General features: G+C 37.9%; 1 protein-coding gene across 1 annotated transcript in view; it reads left to right on the top strand.

Moving 5' to 3' along the window:
* TEX26 (testis expressed 26) overlaps positions 1 to 16,114 on the top strand; it is a gene marked incomplete at its 3' end in the record, with an annotated part of 43,045 nt that overhangs the window by 16,501 nt on the left and 10,430 nt on the right. The window contains exons 3-4 of the mRNA XM_080660158.1: positions 9,001 to 9,166; positions 10,427 to 10,580. Of these exons, the coding sequence (XP_080516284.1) occupies positions 9,001 to 9,166; positions 10,427 to 10,580 (320 nt within the window). The remainder of the gene's footprint in view (positions 1 to 9,000; positions 9,167 to 10,426; positions 10,581 to 16,114) is intronic.

Raw genomic sequence — 16,114 nt, 5'->3', positions numbered from 1 at the left:
TATTAATTGAGAAAATGGCTTGGGTCGATTTTTGGGTTCTCTATTCTGTTCCATTGGTCTATATGTCTGTTCTTGTGCCAGTACAAGGCAGTTTTGAGAACAGTGGCTTTGTAATATAGCTTTATATCTGGTATTGTGATCCCTCCAACTTTGTTCTTCTTTCTCAAGATTGCTGAGGTTATTCAGGGTCTTTTTTTTGTTCCATATGACTTTTTGGAGAGTTTGTTATAGGTCTGTGAAATATGCCATTGGTATTTTAATGGGGATTGCATTAAATCTATAGATTGCTCTGGGTAGTATGGACATTTTAATGATGTTGATTCTACCAATCCATGAACATGGTATATTCTTCCATTTATTTATGTCTTCCTCTATCGCTTTTTTCAATGTCCTGTAGTTTTCTGAGTATAGGTCTTTTACCTTCTTAGTTAAGTTTATCCATATCTTGTTCCTGTTCTTAGGGAAATGGTTTTAGATTTTGCTCATTGAGTATGATGTTGGCTGTAGGTCATATAAGGCTTTTATTATGATGAGGTATGATCCCTCTATTCTCACTTTTCTCAGAGTTTTTATCAAGAAAGGGTGTTGGATTTTGTCCAATGCTTTTTCTGAATCAATTAATATGATTATGTAATTTTTAGCTCTCAATTTGTTTATGTGATGTATCACGTTTATTGTTTGTGGACATTGTACCATCCTGGCATCCCTGGAATAAATCCCACTTGGTCATGGTGTATGATCTTTCTAATGTAATGCTGGATCTGATTTGCTAGGATTTTGTTGAGGATTTTAGCATCTGTGTTCATCAGAGATATTGGCCTGTAATTCTATTTTTGTTTGTTTATTTTTTTTGTAGTGTCTTTATCTGGTTTTGGGATTAGGGTAATGCTGGCTTCATAGAAAGACTATGGAAATGTTCCTTCTTCTTGAAATGTTTGGAATAATCTGAGGAGGATAGGTTTTAGTTCTTCTTTGAATATTTGGTAAAACTCCCCTGTGAAGCCTTCTGTCCCAGTGCTTTTGTTTGATGGAAGTTTTTTGATCAGTGCTTCGATTTCCTCCATAGTTATCAGCCTATTCAGATTTTTTGATTCTTCCTGATTGAATTTTGCGAGGTAGTATTTTTCTAGAATTATGTCCATTTCTTCTAGGTTGACTAGTCTGTTTGAATAGAGTTGTTCATAGCACTTTTTTACAATTCTTTGTATTTCTGTGGGGTCTGTTGTTATTTCACCTCTTTCATTTCTGATTTTGTTTATTTGGGTCCTCTCTCTTTGACACTCAGTGAACCTGCCTAGAGGTTCATCAATCTTGTTTTTCTTTTCAAAGAACCAGCTCTTGGTTTTATTGATCTTTTGTATTGTTTTTTTTGGTCTCTATGTCATGTATTTCCCCTCTAATCTTTATTATTTCCTTCCTTCTGCTCACTCTGGGCTTTTCTTGTTGCTCTCTTTCTAATTCTTTTAAGTTGTAGAGTTAGATAATTTATTACCAGTTTTTCTTATTTTTTGAGGTAGGTCTGTAATGCTATGAACTTCTCTCTCAGGACTGCATTCACTGTGTCCATTACATTGTGGATTATTGTGTTTTCATTTTCATTTATTCCAGGATGTTTTTTACTTCTGCTTAGATCTCTTTGGTAACCCAATCACCTAAATATATAAAAGTCCAGTGACTGCGACCAGAATGACCGGTGGCTATGACATGTACTGTGGCAGCCAACTGGGACCTGATCACCTCCCCCTCCAGCTGGCCCTGCCATTGATTGGTCCCTCAACCCTCATTGGGGGTGGAGCTGGCTGGCCAACCACCTGTAGCTCCTCCCCCGGCCAGCCCCACTCCCAAACGGCCCCCTCCAACCCCAATTGGGGGTGGAGCTGGCCAGCCAATTTCCTGTAGCCCCTCCCCCTGGCCACCTGGCCCAATGGGCCCCCATTGGGGTGGGATGACTGGACCTCACCCATGCACAAATTTATGCACCAGGCCACTAGCAGTTTAATAACATGATATTTAGCATCCAAGTGTTTGAATTTTTTGATTGTTTTTATTGTCATTTATTTCTAATATTATGCCATTGTGATCTGAGCACATGCTTGATGTGATTTCTATCTTCTTGAATTTGAAGAGACTTTGCTGTGTCCCAATATGTGGTCTATCTTTGAAAATGCTGCATGTCACATGTGAAGAATGTATATTCTGTAGCTTTGGGGTGAAATGTTCTGAAGATGTTGATTAAGTCCATCTGATGTGAGGGAGTAATTTAGGATTGATGTTTTTTGCTGATTTTTGGTCTAGAGGATTTATCCATTGCTGTCAATGGGGTATTAAAGTCCCCTACTATGATTGTATTGCTGTTGATCTCTTCCTTGATATCTTCCAGAAGTTTTTTTTTTTTTTATGTATTTGGGTGCATAAATGTTTACCAGAGTTATATCCTCTTGTATTGATACCTTTAGTATTATGAAGTGGCCTTCCTTGTTTCTTGTTATGGCCTTCACTTTGAGGTCTATTTTATCAGATATAAGTATTGCTACCTTAGCTTTTTTTACTTTATTTTCATTTGCCTGAAAAACACTTTTCCATCCCTTCACTTTCAGTCTGTGTTCTGAGGTGGGTCTCTTTTCTTATCCATTCAGCCACTCTATGTCTTTTGATTGGAGCATTTAGTCCATTCATGTTTAAGGTTATTATTGATAGGTACTTGTTTGTAGCCATTTTTATTCTTTATGCCTGTGTTCCTTCTTCCCTTTCTGTTTCTTTTTAAAATAGTCCCTTTAGCATTTCTTGCGTTGCTGGCTTGGTAGTGATAAACTCCCTTAGACTTCTTTTGTCTGTGAAGCTCCTGATTTCCCCTTCAATTTTAAATGATAGTATTGCTGGATAGAATATTCTTGGAGTCAGTCCCTTGCTTTGCATCACTTTGTATATTTCATTCCATTCCCTTCTGGCCTGATGTGTGTGTGTTGAGAAATACGTTGATAATCTAATGGTAGATCCTTTGTAGGTATCTCTCTGTCTCTCTCTCATAGCCTTTAAGATTCTCTCTTTGTCATTAACATTTGCCATTGTAATTACAACATGTCTTGGTGTGGGATTTTTGAGGGTTCATCTTGTTTGAGACTGTCTGTGCTTGTGTGACTTTTTATTCTTCATATCAGGGAAGTTTTCTGTCATTATTTCTTCAAATAGGTTTTCTAATCTTTGCTCCTCTTCTTGTCCTTCTGGCACCCCTATTATATGCATGTTGCTTTCTTTCATGTTGTCCCAAAGCTCCCTTAGGCTCTCATCCTGCTTTCTATTTTTTTTTCTCCAATAGCTGTTCAGATTGGGTGTATTTCTTTACTCTGTCCTCTAATTCACTAATTCAGTCCTCTGCTTTTTCTAGTCTACAGTTGAAATCTTCTATTGTGTTTTTTATTGTAGCTATATCATTTTTTATTTCCTCTTGATTCTTACATAAGTTGTTGATTTTCTCATCCATCCAGTTTATGAACTGTATGACCATTACTCTGAATTTTTTCTGATATATTGAATGCCTCTGTTTCATTTTCTGACAATTCCTCCTTTTTCTTTGTGGGTTGTTTCTTTGTCTCCCTATTTTTGCTCTCACTGAAGAGTCCAGGTGCCGAATCATGTGGGGCCTGTGGCTGAAGTAGAGGCCCAGGCAGAAGGGTCACACACCACAAGAGTCACTGGAGGACCCAGGCGCCAAGATGCAAGGGGCCTGTAACCATAGCAGTGGGTCAGCTGGAGGGTTGCACACCTCAAGAGTTACCAGAGAGTCCAAGAGCTGGGACGTGGGGGACCCCTGGCCAAAGCATCTGGTTGGCGGGAGGCTTGCACACCCTGAGAGTCAGTGGAGAGCCCAGTCATCAGGACATGCAGCACCTGTGTCCGCAGCGGCGGGAGGGTTGTGTACCCTGAGTTTTACCGGAGTGCCCATGCGCTGGGACATGTGGGGCATGTGGCGGCAGCAGCAGGTTGGCAGGTGAGTTGCGCACCCCAAGAGTCATCAGAGTGCTCAGGCACTGGGACGTATGGGGCTTGTGGCAGCAGTGGTGTGCCGGCGGGAGGATCGCACCCTCTAGGACTCAGAGAAGCCTGCAGCCAGGGAGGCTGGTGTCCTGGTGTCCATGGGTCTGCAACTGAGGTAGCAGGTCTTTAGACAGAGTGGCTATAGGGTCCCAGGTGGTGTCTAAGGCCAGCCTGGGTGTTGTTGAGGCTGGGCTCCTAGTCACAACAGCTCTCCCCTTCAAGATGGCATGGTTTCTATGTGGTTTTTTTAAATCTCTTTTAAGAATGCTTTGTAATTTTCAGTGTATAGGTCTTTCATGTTTTTTGTTAAGTTTATTTCTAGGCATTTTATTCTTTTGGCTGTAATTGCAAAAGGATTTGTTTTCATTTCTTTTTCTGAAGTTTTATTGTTAGTATACAAGAAGGCAATGGATTTTTGCATATTGATTTTATATCTTGTAACTGGACTATATTTATTCTTTCCAATAGTTTTTGGTGTAATCTTTAGGGCTTTCTATATACAGAATCATGTCACCTGCAAAAAGTGATAGTTTTGCTTCTTCCTCTTTTATTTGTGTGCATTTTATTTCTTTCTCTTACCTTATTGCTCTGGGTAGGATTTCAAGCACTGTTTTGAATAAGAGTGGTAAGAGTGGTCATCTTGTCTTGTTCCTGATCTTAGAGAAAAACCTTTCATTTTTCTGCCATTAGCTGAGGATTTATTATAAATGGCCTTTATTATGTTGAGATACTTTCCTTCAATTCATATTTTATTGAGTTTTTAAAATCATAAATGGATGTTGTATCATATCAAATGCTTTTTCTGTATCTATTGTTAATATCATATGATTTTTATACTTTTGTTAATGTGGTGTATTACATTGATTGATTTGTGCATGTTGAATCATCCTTGTTTCCCTGAAATGAGCCCCATTTGATTGCAGTGTGTTATTATTATTTTTTTATGTTCTGTTATACTCAACTTGATAGTATTTTGTTTAGGAATTTTGCATCTGTATTTATCAGAGATATTGGTTTGTAGTTTCTTTCTTTGTGTTATCTTTGCCAGGTTTTGATTTCAGGGTTATGTTTACCTCATAGAATCTGTTAAAAAGTATTGCCTCTTCTTCAATTTTTTGGATGAATTTGAGGAGGATAGGTTTTAAATCTTTTTGAACATTTGGTAGAATTCACTGGTGAAGCCACCTGGTCCAGGACTTTTGTTTTTTGAGAAATTTTTGATGGTTGTTTCAATTTCCTCACTACTGCTTGGTCTATTTAGAGCAGGGGTCCTCAAACTATGGCCCGCGGGCCACATGCGGCCCACCGAGGACATTTATCTGGCCCGCCGGGTGCCGCTGCCTGTCCTCCTTAGCAGCCAACTCGTCCCGGGCCCGCAGTGCACATAGGAATTTGTTCATAGTTTTTTTTTTAAACTATAGTCCGGCCCTCGAACGGTCTGAGGGACAATGAACTAGCCCCCTGTTTAAAAAGTTTGAGGACTCCTGATTTAGAGTTTCCAATTCTTCATGATTTAGACTAGGAAGGTTATATAATTTTAGGAACTTATCCATTTCTTCTAGGTTATGATCCTTTGTTTATCTGTGATATCTGTGGTGATTTATCCTCTCACATTTCTGTTTTTGTTTATATGGGTCTTTTACCTTTTTTTCCTTAGTGAGTCTAGCCAGGGGTCTGTCAATTTTATTAATCTTTTCAAAGAACCAGCTCTTTGTTTTATTAATTTTTTATAGTCTTCTTGTTCTCTATTTCATTCAGTTCTCTAATTTTTATTATTTCCATTCTTCTGCTGTCTTTAGGTTTCTTTTGCTGTTCTTTCTCTAGTTCTTTAAGATGTGATGTTTGTTTATTTGTTTACTTGGGGTTTTCTTGTTTCTTGAGATAAACTTCCCTCTTATTACTGCTTTTGCTGCATCACGGATGCTTTGATATGTTATATTGTCATTCTAATTTGTCTCTGCATCTTTTTATCTCATCTTTTATTTCCTATTGGACCCAGTCATTTTTTAGTAATATTTTGTTTAATCTTCATGTATTTGTACCTCCTTTATGTAGTTGATTTCTAATTTCAAGGCATTGTTGTCAGAGAATATGCTTGGTATAATTTCAATCTTTTTACATTTTTTGATGCTAGTTTTATGACCCAACCTACGATCTATCCTTGAGAATGTTCCATGTGCAATGGAGAAGAATGTATAATCTGATGTTCATGGAGGAAAGGTTATATAAATGTCAATTATGTTCACTTGGTCTAGTGTTTCATTTAAGGCCGATATTTCTTTATTGATTTTCTGTTTGGTTGATCTGTCTAGAGCTGTCAATGGAGTATTAAGGTCCCCAACTGTGGTTGTGTTTTGATCTGTTTCTCCCTTTAATTCTGTGAATAGCTGTTTTATATATTTCAGTGCTCCCTGGTTGAGCACATATATATTAACTAGTGTTATGTTTTCTTGATGTAGTATCCCCTTTTATCATTATAAAGTGTCCATCTTTGTCTCTTGTTATCTTTGTTACCTTGAAATCTATTTTGTTAGATATAAGTATGGCTACACCTGATTTTCTGTGGATGCTATTTGCTTGGAGAGTCATTTTCCACCCTTTTACTTTAAATCTACCTTTGTCTTTGCAGCTTAGATGTGTCTCTTATAGGCAGAATATGGTTGGGTTTTGGTTTTTGTTTCACTCTGCTACTCTATGTCTCTTTATTGGTGAATTCAGACCATTAACATTTAGGTAATTATTGATGTATGAGGATTTTCTATAGCTATTTTGTCTCTTGTTTTCTGTTAGCTCTGTGCCTCCATTGGTTCTTTTCCTTTGTGTTTCTGTCAGTTGTTTTTGTTTGGTGGTATTTCATACTTATTTCCTCTTTTTTTAAAAAAAAGCTATGTGTCATGATTTGGGGATTTTTTTTAATGGATATCATTAGGTTTATAAAAAATAAACTTGCATATATACCATAGCTTTTTTACCTATGAGTGCATCTGATCTTTAACTTCCTTTGCCAGTTCAGATCTTTACCTCCTCCCCTTTTATGTTTTTGTTGTCACAAATTATCCCTGCTTATGCTGTAAGTTTTTTTGGTGCTCTTACTTTTAGTGTTGTGACCTTATGTTCTTTGTTTCAGGAGGATAACTTCCTTGAGTATTTCTTACAATGAAGGTTTTCTGGTTATTAAATCTCTCAGCTGCTATATGTTTGGGAACATTTTTGTTTCTCCTTCATATTTAAAGGATACTTTATTCATGGGTATATTATTCATGGCAAATAATTTCTCTCTTTCAGATGTTTGGATATTTGGTTCCACTCTCTTCTGGCTTGTGCAATTTCTGCTGAGATGTCAGATGAAATTCTGATGGGTTTTCCTTCTTTCCTTTAGCTGCTTTGATAATTTTTTATTTGTCATTAATTTTTGACAGCTTTAATACAAAGTGTCTTGAAGAGGGCCTTTTGGGTTGAAGAGGGCCTTTTTGGGTTGAAGTAACCCAAAAAGGCTCTGTTCTGTTTGCTTCTTAGATTCAAGTACCTAATTCTTTCCATAGGTTTGGGAAGTTCTCATTCATTATTTGTTTGAATAGACTCTCTGTTCCATGCTCTCTCTCCTCCTCCTCTGCAATGGCTATAATTCTAGTATTGATTTTTTTGGATGGAGTCAGATAGTTCTCATTTCTAGATTACTATCTTCAATATCACTAATTCTTTCTTCCATCTGGTTAGCTCTGTTTTCTGTGCTCAGTAGTTTATTCTTAATCTTCTTAATTGCATGCTTCATTTCCAGGATTTTGGATTGGTTCTTTTTAAAGTTTTAATATTTTTGGTAAAATTCTCATTTTGTTCATTGATTTGTTTTCTGAGTGCATTGAATTGTCTGTCTGTATTTTCTTGCATCTTGTTAAGTATTTTTAGAACTGCAATCTTGAAATCTCTGTCATTTATATCACATATTTCCATGTATTTCAGCTTGCTTTCTGGAGATTGTTCATTTCCTTTCTGGTCATCGTAGTTACTGAGGTTATCTATGGTATTTGCTGTCTTCCTTTGCCTATGCATTTATCTCTGAACAGTTCTTTCTACTATTTCTAGTAAATGGCACTGAATTGCAATATTTTTTACCTCTATGATCTCTCAGTCCTGAACCTCTGTGGTTTCTATAAGACAGTACAGCTGCACTGCTTGGGGGTAGGGTTTGTTTTGCCCTCACTCTAATGGTGACCCTTGACCTCCATGGGATCCCACCCCAAGTTCTCCTCCTGGGGATCAGTCACAGGGGGAAACAGCCGTTCTACTGTAATAGCTCTTAGTTACAGATAATATGTTCCTGGACCCAACTACAAGGGCAACAGGAGGCAAGTTTTGGGAGTCCAAGCAGTGGCAGGGCTCTGTGGTTCCATTTCTTTGTCTGAAACACCACCTCTGTCCTGATAGTGGAGAGCTGCACAGCAGAACCCCATTCTCTGTCAGGCATCTGCTGATTCAGACCTTGTTTGGTCCTTCGATGCTTGCCCTGCTGGGCTGTCCCTCTGCAGCTCTCTGTTCCTCCTGGCCAAAGGAAGCTCCTGCTACTGCCAACTTTCTCCCCTCTCATGGCCAGCTGAGCCATTAGGCTGCAGGGCTGCATCTGTGGGCTGTCTATGCCTTTCTCCCTCTTGTCTCCCCATTTATTTCCGGTTGCCCCCCTTTAGATGTTTCAATGCATGGGTCTCTCAGTAGTGTGTCTGTGTTAAGAAGGGATTTCTTTGTTGAATTATAGTTGGTTAACTTGTTGAAATTTCAGGAAGAGAGGGCAAGGGGCTTTCACACACCACCATTTCTCTGATGTCCAGTAATTACTTTTTACTTTTTGGCACTGAGTCTTAAGCCAGCCAATCTTAAAAAAATATGTAACAATTAAAATCATTTGATGTGTGCTATTATGAGACTTTGTATTTAATCCCTTACTCTAATTTACACTATCTTTTCTTGTAGTCAAAAAAGTATCCGAAGATTAGGATATACATATTCACTTAGTGATCCTCTTCACAATCGGACACAGTACCATGATGAGTACATTTGGAAGTTACATTCTAAAGAAGATTTTATCAAAGCTAGGACTCCAAGAGAGATTGGGAGTCACAATTCTCACTCCAGTCAAGTAAGATAATACCTACACATCTATTTAATTTAATACTATATCAATAATCCAATACTGAGAGTTTGAATATATCACAAAGATCCTTCATCATCTAGTTATGGTTCTTCTTAGACTATTTTGTCCACCTTTTCATATTTATTTTTAACTACTTCTTCCCTAGCCCCTCATTTTAAAATAAAAAAATTAACATGAAATTTACATAGAGAAATTATAAGGGAAAGAAGGGGATGGAGAGGGAACTTGAAGATTAAGATACTTGAAAGACAAATTTGGGACAGTGAGTATCCCTTATATTTTGAGGGATTTCAGTGTAAAGGCAAACTGAGAAATATTTTAGTAACTAGAGGAGAAATAGGATGAAGAGAGAGTTTTCTTTTTAAGATAGGAGAAATAAAGGCAGGCTTAGGTACTGATGACAACCTCCCAGGAGAGAGGGAGGAATGGAAGTTGCAAGAGAGAGGTGAGAATTGTTGGGTAATGTGCTGGAGTAGATAAATGCAGGCTTTAGGGTACCAGGAGGGGTCAGGTCCTGCTTGGGTGACCCAGGAACTCCTCTGCCAACATAGATGTAGTAGCTGGCAAGTGATGTGGTATGCTGTGTAAGTTCTCCTTGTTGGCTCCAATTTTCTCAGGGAAATAGGAAGCAACAGGGAAGAGAGGGAAGATAGAAAGAGGTAGGGGAAGTTCTAAGTTTTATAATCATAAATCTCTTTGGAGACAAATAGGAGAGAAGACTTGGGGCTCCCAAGGCATACAGCAGCTATCTTACCTGTGGGCAGAGCTAAAATTTATGGGTTTTCTCTTCCTCTGCTCTTGTCTGAATATTTCTACTTAAAGGCACAGTTCTTTGGATTTTGCAATGATATATTTTTCATTAACGTAAAAGTTAAGGCAGTGATAAAGTACTCGTGTAAACTGATAGCTTTGTAAACTGGTGCTTCCTGTGGACAGGCACAGAACCTGAATGGTGTGAACAATGGGACATCTAGCTGAACCTGGGAAGACTTAAAAGAATATGTACACACATGCATGCACACATGAACCACTAGGTGAAACCATGTGGATTTTCTTGAAAATTGTGTTTTTATTCATAGAACTTCTTTCACTGGACACTACCTCCATGTCACTCAACACCAGTGAAGAGCTACCTCCCTTGGAAAATTGCTGCTTCGATGGACGAGGTCAGGAAGGCTGTATCAAATCAGTTTACTTCCCGTACTAGGAGAGACTTTGTGGACAAAATTGTGTTTTTATTGATAGGACTTCTTTCACTGGACACTCCCTCCACTTCACTCAACATCAGTGAAGAGTTACTTCCCTTGGAAAATTGCTGCTTCCATGGACAAGGTCAGGAAGGCTGTATCTAATCAGTTTATTTCCCATACTAGGAGAGACTTTGTGGACAGAGCTGAAGGTAAGTGTACCCATTTCTCTTCTTTACTGCTAATGCACTAGGGACTGGAGTCCCAGTTGTCTCTTTAGTCAAGTAACTCACAGGATAGACATGGAAAAACTGCAATTTACCAACAGAAACAGTCAGGTATAAAATGCAGCATGTTGTGAGAAGTGCAGGATGCTGTAGGTGTGAACAATGGGACGTCTAGCTGGACCTGGAGAGAGAGTCCAGGAAAGGCTTCTTGGGATGAAGGACAAAGACAAGTGAGACAGGTGAAGATGAAGGTGTTAAGTTAAACATCCTATTTCCACTTCTGAACTGCTTACTTACTATTCTTTAAAATTAGAACTTTTATTAAACCAGTTCATGCATATACTTAAAAATAGTTCCATACAAGCTCATAACGAATAGCAGCAGTTTCTTTACCCACCCCTCCATGCCCAGTCCTACTACACACTGATAATCATTTTCAGTCATTTCAACTGTTTTTTCTTATGTCATCCTCTGTATTTTAAAATACTGTACTCATACTATTTTTTGCTCCATCAATTTTAGACATTATTATTTACTTTCCTGTATGGCAGTTGAGGATTTGTCTCTCCTATAACTCTTCCTCACTCTTTCTCCATCCATCCTCTCAAAATAATTTATTATAAAATTTTGGTTAATTAAAATGTTAGGTGTTATATTATGATTATGATATGATATATTATAATATGTAAATATTTACCACTGAGCTAGGCGTTATTTTATGATTATGTTTCTTTTTACTTTTTTTCTACAAGAATTAATAACTCTTTTTTTTCCATTTGTTTAGTTTTCTATGCGCCTGTCACTAATTTTTTTCAAATACTTTGTCACACACTTACCAAGATTTTTCCCAAATATAGTTCCAGACATTGTATCAGTTTGAAATTTTACTGGAGAGCTGATACCTTCTATGTCCTCTAATCTAGAAGAATTGCTCTGTAAAATTGCCGCCCAACTGTGTCCTGGTACTTTTTCATTTTTCGGGCATTTCTTTGGTCTCTTCCTGCCCTGAATCTCATTTCCTGAGTCCACATATTCCCCCTCCCTCATTTTGTTAAAACACATCTTCTAGTAGCTTCCTATTACAGGAGGTGTAGGAGGAACAATATGAAAATGTCTTTTTTTCTTTCATTATATTTGTTGATAGTTTGTCTGAGTATAGAATTCTAAGATGATAATCATTTTCCCTCAAGCCCCTCAAATGACTTCTAGCACCCAGGACTATTATGTAACAGACTGATGTCATTCTGATTCCTGATTCTTTCATATATTTTCCTGGAAGTTTTTATGATCTTCTCTTTATTCTGGATACTGTAAAATTTCACATTCTCATGCATTAGTGAGAATCTCATTTATTATGTTGGACAATCAGAGATTTTTTAATCTAGAGACTTATGACCTTTGATTTTAGAAATTGTTCCCATATACTTTTCCCCTATTTTTCTCCCATTTCTTTTCTCTGTTCTCTTCTGGGACTCCTATGAGTTGGTTTGATCTTTCAATTTTCTTACATTTTCTCTCCTAGTATCTTTCTCTTTGTATTTTTATCATGTTTAATTAAAATGTTTTTTACTTTTTAATCCAATTCTTTATGTTTTAAATTTCCAAGTCTCTTTCTTCTCCTCTCTGATTATTTTCTAAAAATAATATGCTGTTCTTGTTTTGTGATGCAGCAATTCTCATAAATTTTAGGATATTTATAATATACTTTTTAGTGCTTTTATCTGTTCTTTGCTTAATCTCTATTTTTCTCTGTGTCTTAATGGTCTAGTGAAAATCTAGGGGCTTTTTTGTTCACATTTACAAGGGAGTGAAGGTAGATTTACTATGAAGCTAGTAAAACTTAAGTCTCACTTTTGTGGACTTTTTTTTCTTAAAGTGTATTTACTTAAAATATTAAGCTACAGGGTTCACAAAATCTACAAGGGAGGTACTCAGATATGATTGGAAACTACATACAGAGATGGGGCTTGTTGGTTGGTGCTTGACTTAGATGGTGAGCTCTCTTTTTTGTTGGGAAACGCCCACATGCCAATATTTGTAGATCAGTCAGTTTTTCCAGAAAGGTAAACATTGGTTATTGGTATTCTGAGAGCAGTACTGGGGAAGGGGCTGAGAGCTTCCTGCTTGCTGTGCATACTCTTCTTGAATTCCTCCTTTTTCTCTGGTCCAGAATCTCCCTACACCTTTCTCCTGTTACTGGTATACCGGAAACCAGAACTTCTTTGGTTCAAGTTTGCACTGAATAAATCTCTGGTTAGGAAGGAGATAAAAATCAAAATATCTCCATATTGCAGATAAACATTAAGAGTCATGGAAAAACATCTGAAATGCCAGAATTCTTAAAAAATGTCATTGAGCTTCCAATCAAAGTTGTCCTTTCAGTATGTGCAAATTACCATGTGTTCTTGTGTAAATAAATGCTAAAGACCTGTCAAGACACCCTCCTAAATCTCTTAATTCCATTTGCTTCTCTCTCTCCCCATAGCCACTGCCTTAGTTCAGGCTACCAATATCTCTCCCTTGAATGACCTCTAATCCAACTCCCGTTTCTGGTTTTGTCCCCTCTAGTTCATTGTCCATCCTCTAGCCAAAGTGAGTATAAATTATCTCACTTTCTAGTTTAACATCCTTCAATGACTTCCCATTGTCATCAGGGTCCTGTGCAATCTGGTCCTTGCCCACTGCTCCAGCATTTCCCCTCACCAGTCCCCGCACTATGAGACTGCTTTCCATCCTCCAGACTCACCAAGCCCCCTGTAGCCTCACACCTCACACACACTGCTGCTTCTCTGAGAACTGCCTCTCCCTTTCTTCTTTTAGCCCATGTCCATTCATCATTTAGGTCTAAATGCAAGCTGATTTTTCTCCCAGGAGTCTTCTCTCATCCCCCAAGTTTAGATCAATGGCCCTCCCATATGTTTTTATAGTTCCTCTTCTGCAGCATTTATCATATAGTATTGTAATTATCTCTTTTTTTTGTATCTGTTTCTCTAATGCAATAATTTAAGTTTTGGAAGCTCAGGGATCATGTATTACCTGACTCATAATTGAATTATGGTGAACAAGTGAGAAGCACCAAAAGGTACTTTTTTCCTCAAAAAATTCAGGCTTGGAGAACTCTGGTTAGATGACTTAGAATAGCTAATAAAAGCAACAGAATTGGTTCTCACTTGGCTATAGATTATGTGCTAAGGGTCCTAGTGATTTTGAATGGTCCTTGCTGTAGGTTCACTTTTGGATTGGACCTTTCAACAGATGCCACACCTAATCTTAAAGGAGCCACTTTCTCTCTTTGGGCTCTAAGTGATGTAGTATTTGTCACCATTATCAAATGGAAAAGAAACCAGTGGGACCTGAGCTCCTGAGGAGAGGGATGATCCTGGCCTTGGAGGGGTGGTTAGCTTTGGGCCAGGTTGTCTTGTCTGTCCACACTTCAGTACCACTATAGGGAATTCAGGTGTTGGTTGGGCCCCTTTGTATCAGGAACTTCTCTCCTTAATAATACTGAAGAAAATCATTTATAAAGGCAATGAAAGCATTCTTTGAGAACTAATAACTTAGAATTATTTTATGCATTTATTACATAGGCCAGTGGTCGGCAAACTGCGGCTCGCGAGCCACATGCGGCTCTTTGGCCCCTTGAGTGTGGCTCTTCCACAAAATACCACGGCCTGGGCGAGTCTATTTTGAAGAAGTGGCGTTAGAAGAAGTTTAAGTTTAAAAAATTTGTCTCTCAAAAGAAATTTCAATCGTTGTACTGTTGATATTTGGCTCTGTTGACTAACGAGTTTGCCGACCACTGACATAGGCAGTCACTAGTGTGTGCTTCAGATTAATTGCTAATCGATAGCAATTATGTTCTAATTTTTCTTTTGTTCACTCATTAACTTAGTAAATATTCAATGAGGTCTATTACTGTGAAAAGTACTAAGGATCAATAAAGAATATAACTTAATCTTTTTCTTCAAAGAAACTCTGGGTAAGTCTCGGCCCCAATTATTGTTTTCTGGGTCTTCATCTCCAAATGCTCTACTTCTGTGTTGGTCCATCCTGGTCCACATGGACTAAGCCCTCCAGAACCTTCAGAGCCTGGTTCCTAACTTATCTCTCCTGCTTCCCCCTCAGCTACTTTTCCCCGCCCTGCATACCTTCCACTCCATTTTATGAACACACTGTGCACTTTTTGTTTCAGTGTTGATCCTTTGTCAAAGCACTCCTTTTATTATGTCTGCCTTTTAATTCTCATCTTCCTTCCCTTTCCATACTAGAGCTCATTACACTCTGGGCTTCTGTAGTACCTATTCAAGGCTCTGAATCAGTGATTCTTAATCATATGAGAAAATTGTTCACAATATACTATAAGTGCCTGGTTCCCACTGTTAGAGATTCTCGATGTCTGGGATGAGGTTCAGCAGATATAATTTGGAAAAATCATCCCAATTATTTCTGATGCATTATCTCCATGTGATAATTATTGTTCTAAGTGTTATGCTTCCAAGACATCACATTCCACATGTGTTTGTACTATATCTATCTTTCTAATCATACTTATTTGAGGTTATCTTAAGGTAGAACATTGGCTTAATTATCTCTAACCTTGGCACAGAACACATATAGGAACTAAACACATTTGCTTTTGAGTAGGAACATCAATTATTTCAACAGGAATTTGTTTTTCTCCTATGAAGCTCTTAGTAGTTTACAAAATCCAAGTTATAGATGGTGTTTACTAGGAACAGTGCCAGATGATTTTCTAAAATATTTTAAGGGATCTCTGATTTTGAGCTCTAGAGTTTCCTTCTCTCTATAACCTTGTATTCTCCTAAGGCAACTTATAGGTTATATGACTCAGGAAGAGAGGATGTGGGTACTCAATGACTCTTCATTGAGTACCCACATCCTCTCTTCCTGAGTCATATAAATTAAAAGCATGCTGATCTATGCAGAGATAATTTTTAAAAAAATCAATAACAAAATGCTCCTGGGTGCCAGGCGATGACATCACATATTTATGATGTACAATGTACATTTGAATGTATTTTGAAAAGACCTATTGAAAAACCTCAGAGAGAAGACAGGGGAGAGGGGTTAGAGATCAACCAAAAAACTTGTATGCATGCATATTAGCATAACCAATGGACACAGACACTGGGGCAGCGGGGGCTCGTCCTGGGGGATGGGAGTGGCGGGGGAGGGGGTTAATTGGGAGGTGGGAAAGGAGACATAAAAAAGAAAAACTAATTGGAAACAAGAATTGACTTTAGGTTCAATAGTAATTGGCACTCTTTGGACATTACTTATGACATCCATGGTTTTAACATCTTTTTCCTGAATAAAGTTGGGGGTGTGTACTTCTGAACTAACATTTTGTAGCAAGAATTAAAGGTGAACTCATCTAAGTGAGATGGTTATGACCATCTCCTCTAGAATCTGGTCGAGTGCTTATGGAACCTAGTATTCAATTAGTGCTTAATAAATATTTAATGATTATAGATAATGATTATAAAATATTCGTTAGC

The sequence above is a fragment of the Plecotus auritus genome (assembly GCF_963455305.1).
Source record: "Plecotus auritus genome assembly, chromosome: 3".
Lineage (NCBI taxonomy): Eukaryota > Metazoa > Chordata > Mammalia > Chiroptera > Vespertilionidae > Plecotus > Plecotus auritus.
Note: the sequence above shows the minus strand (reverse complement) of the source record. Positions and strands in the feature narration are given on the sequence as shown.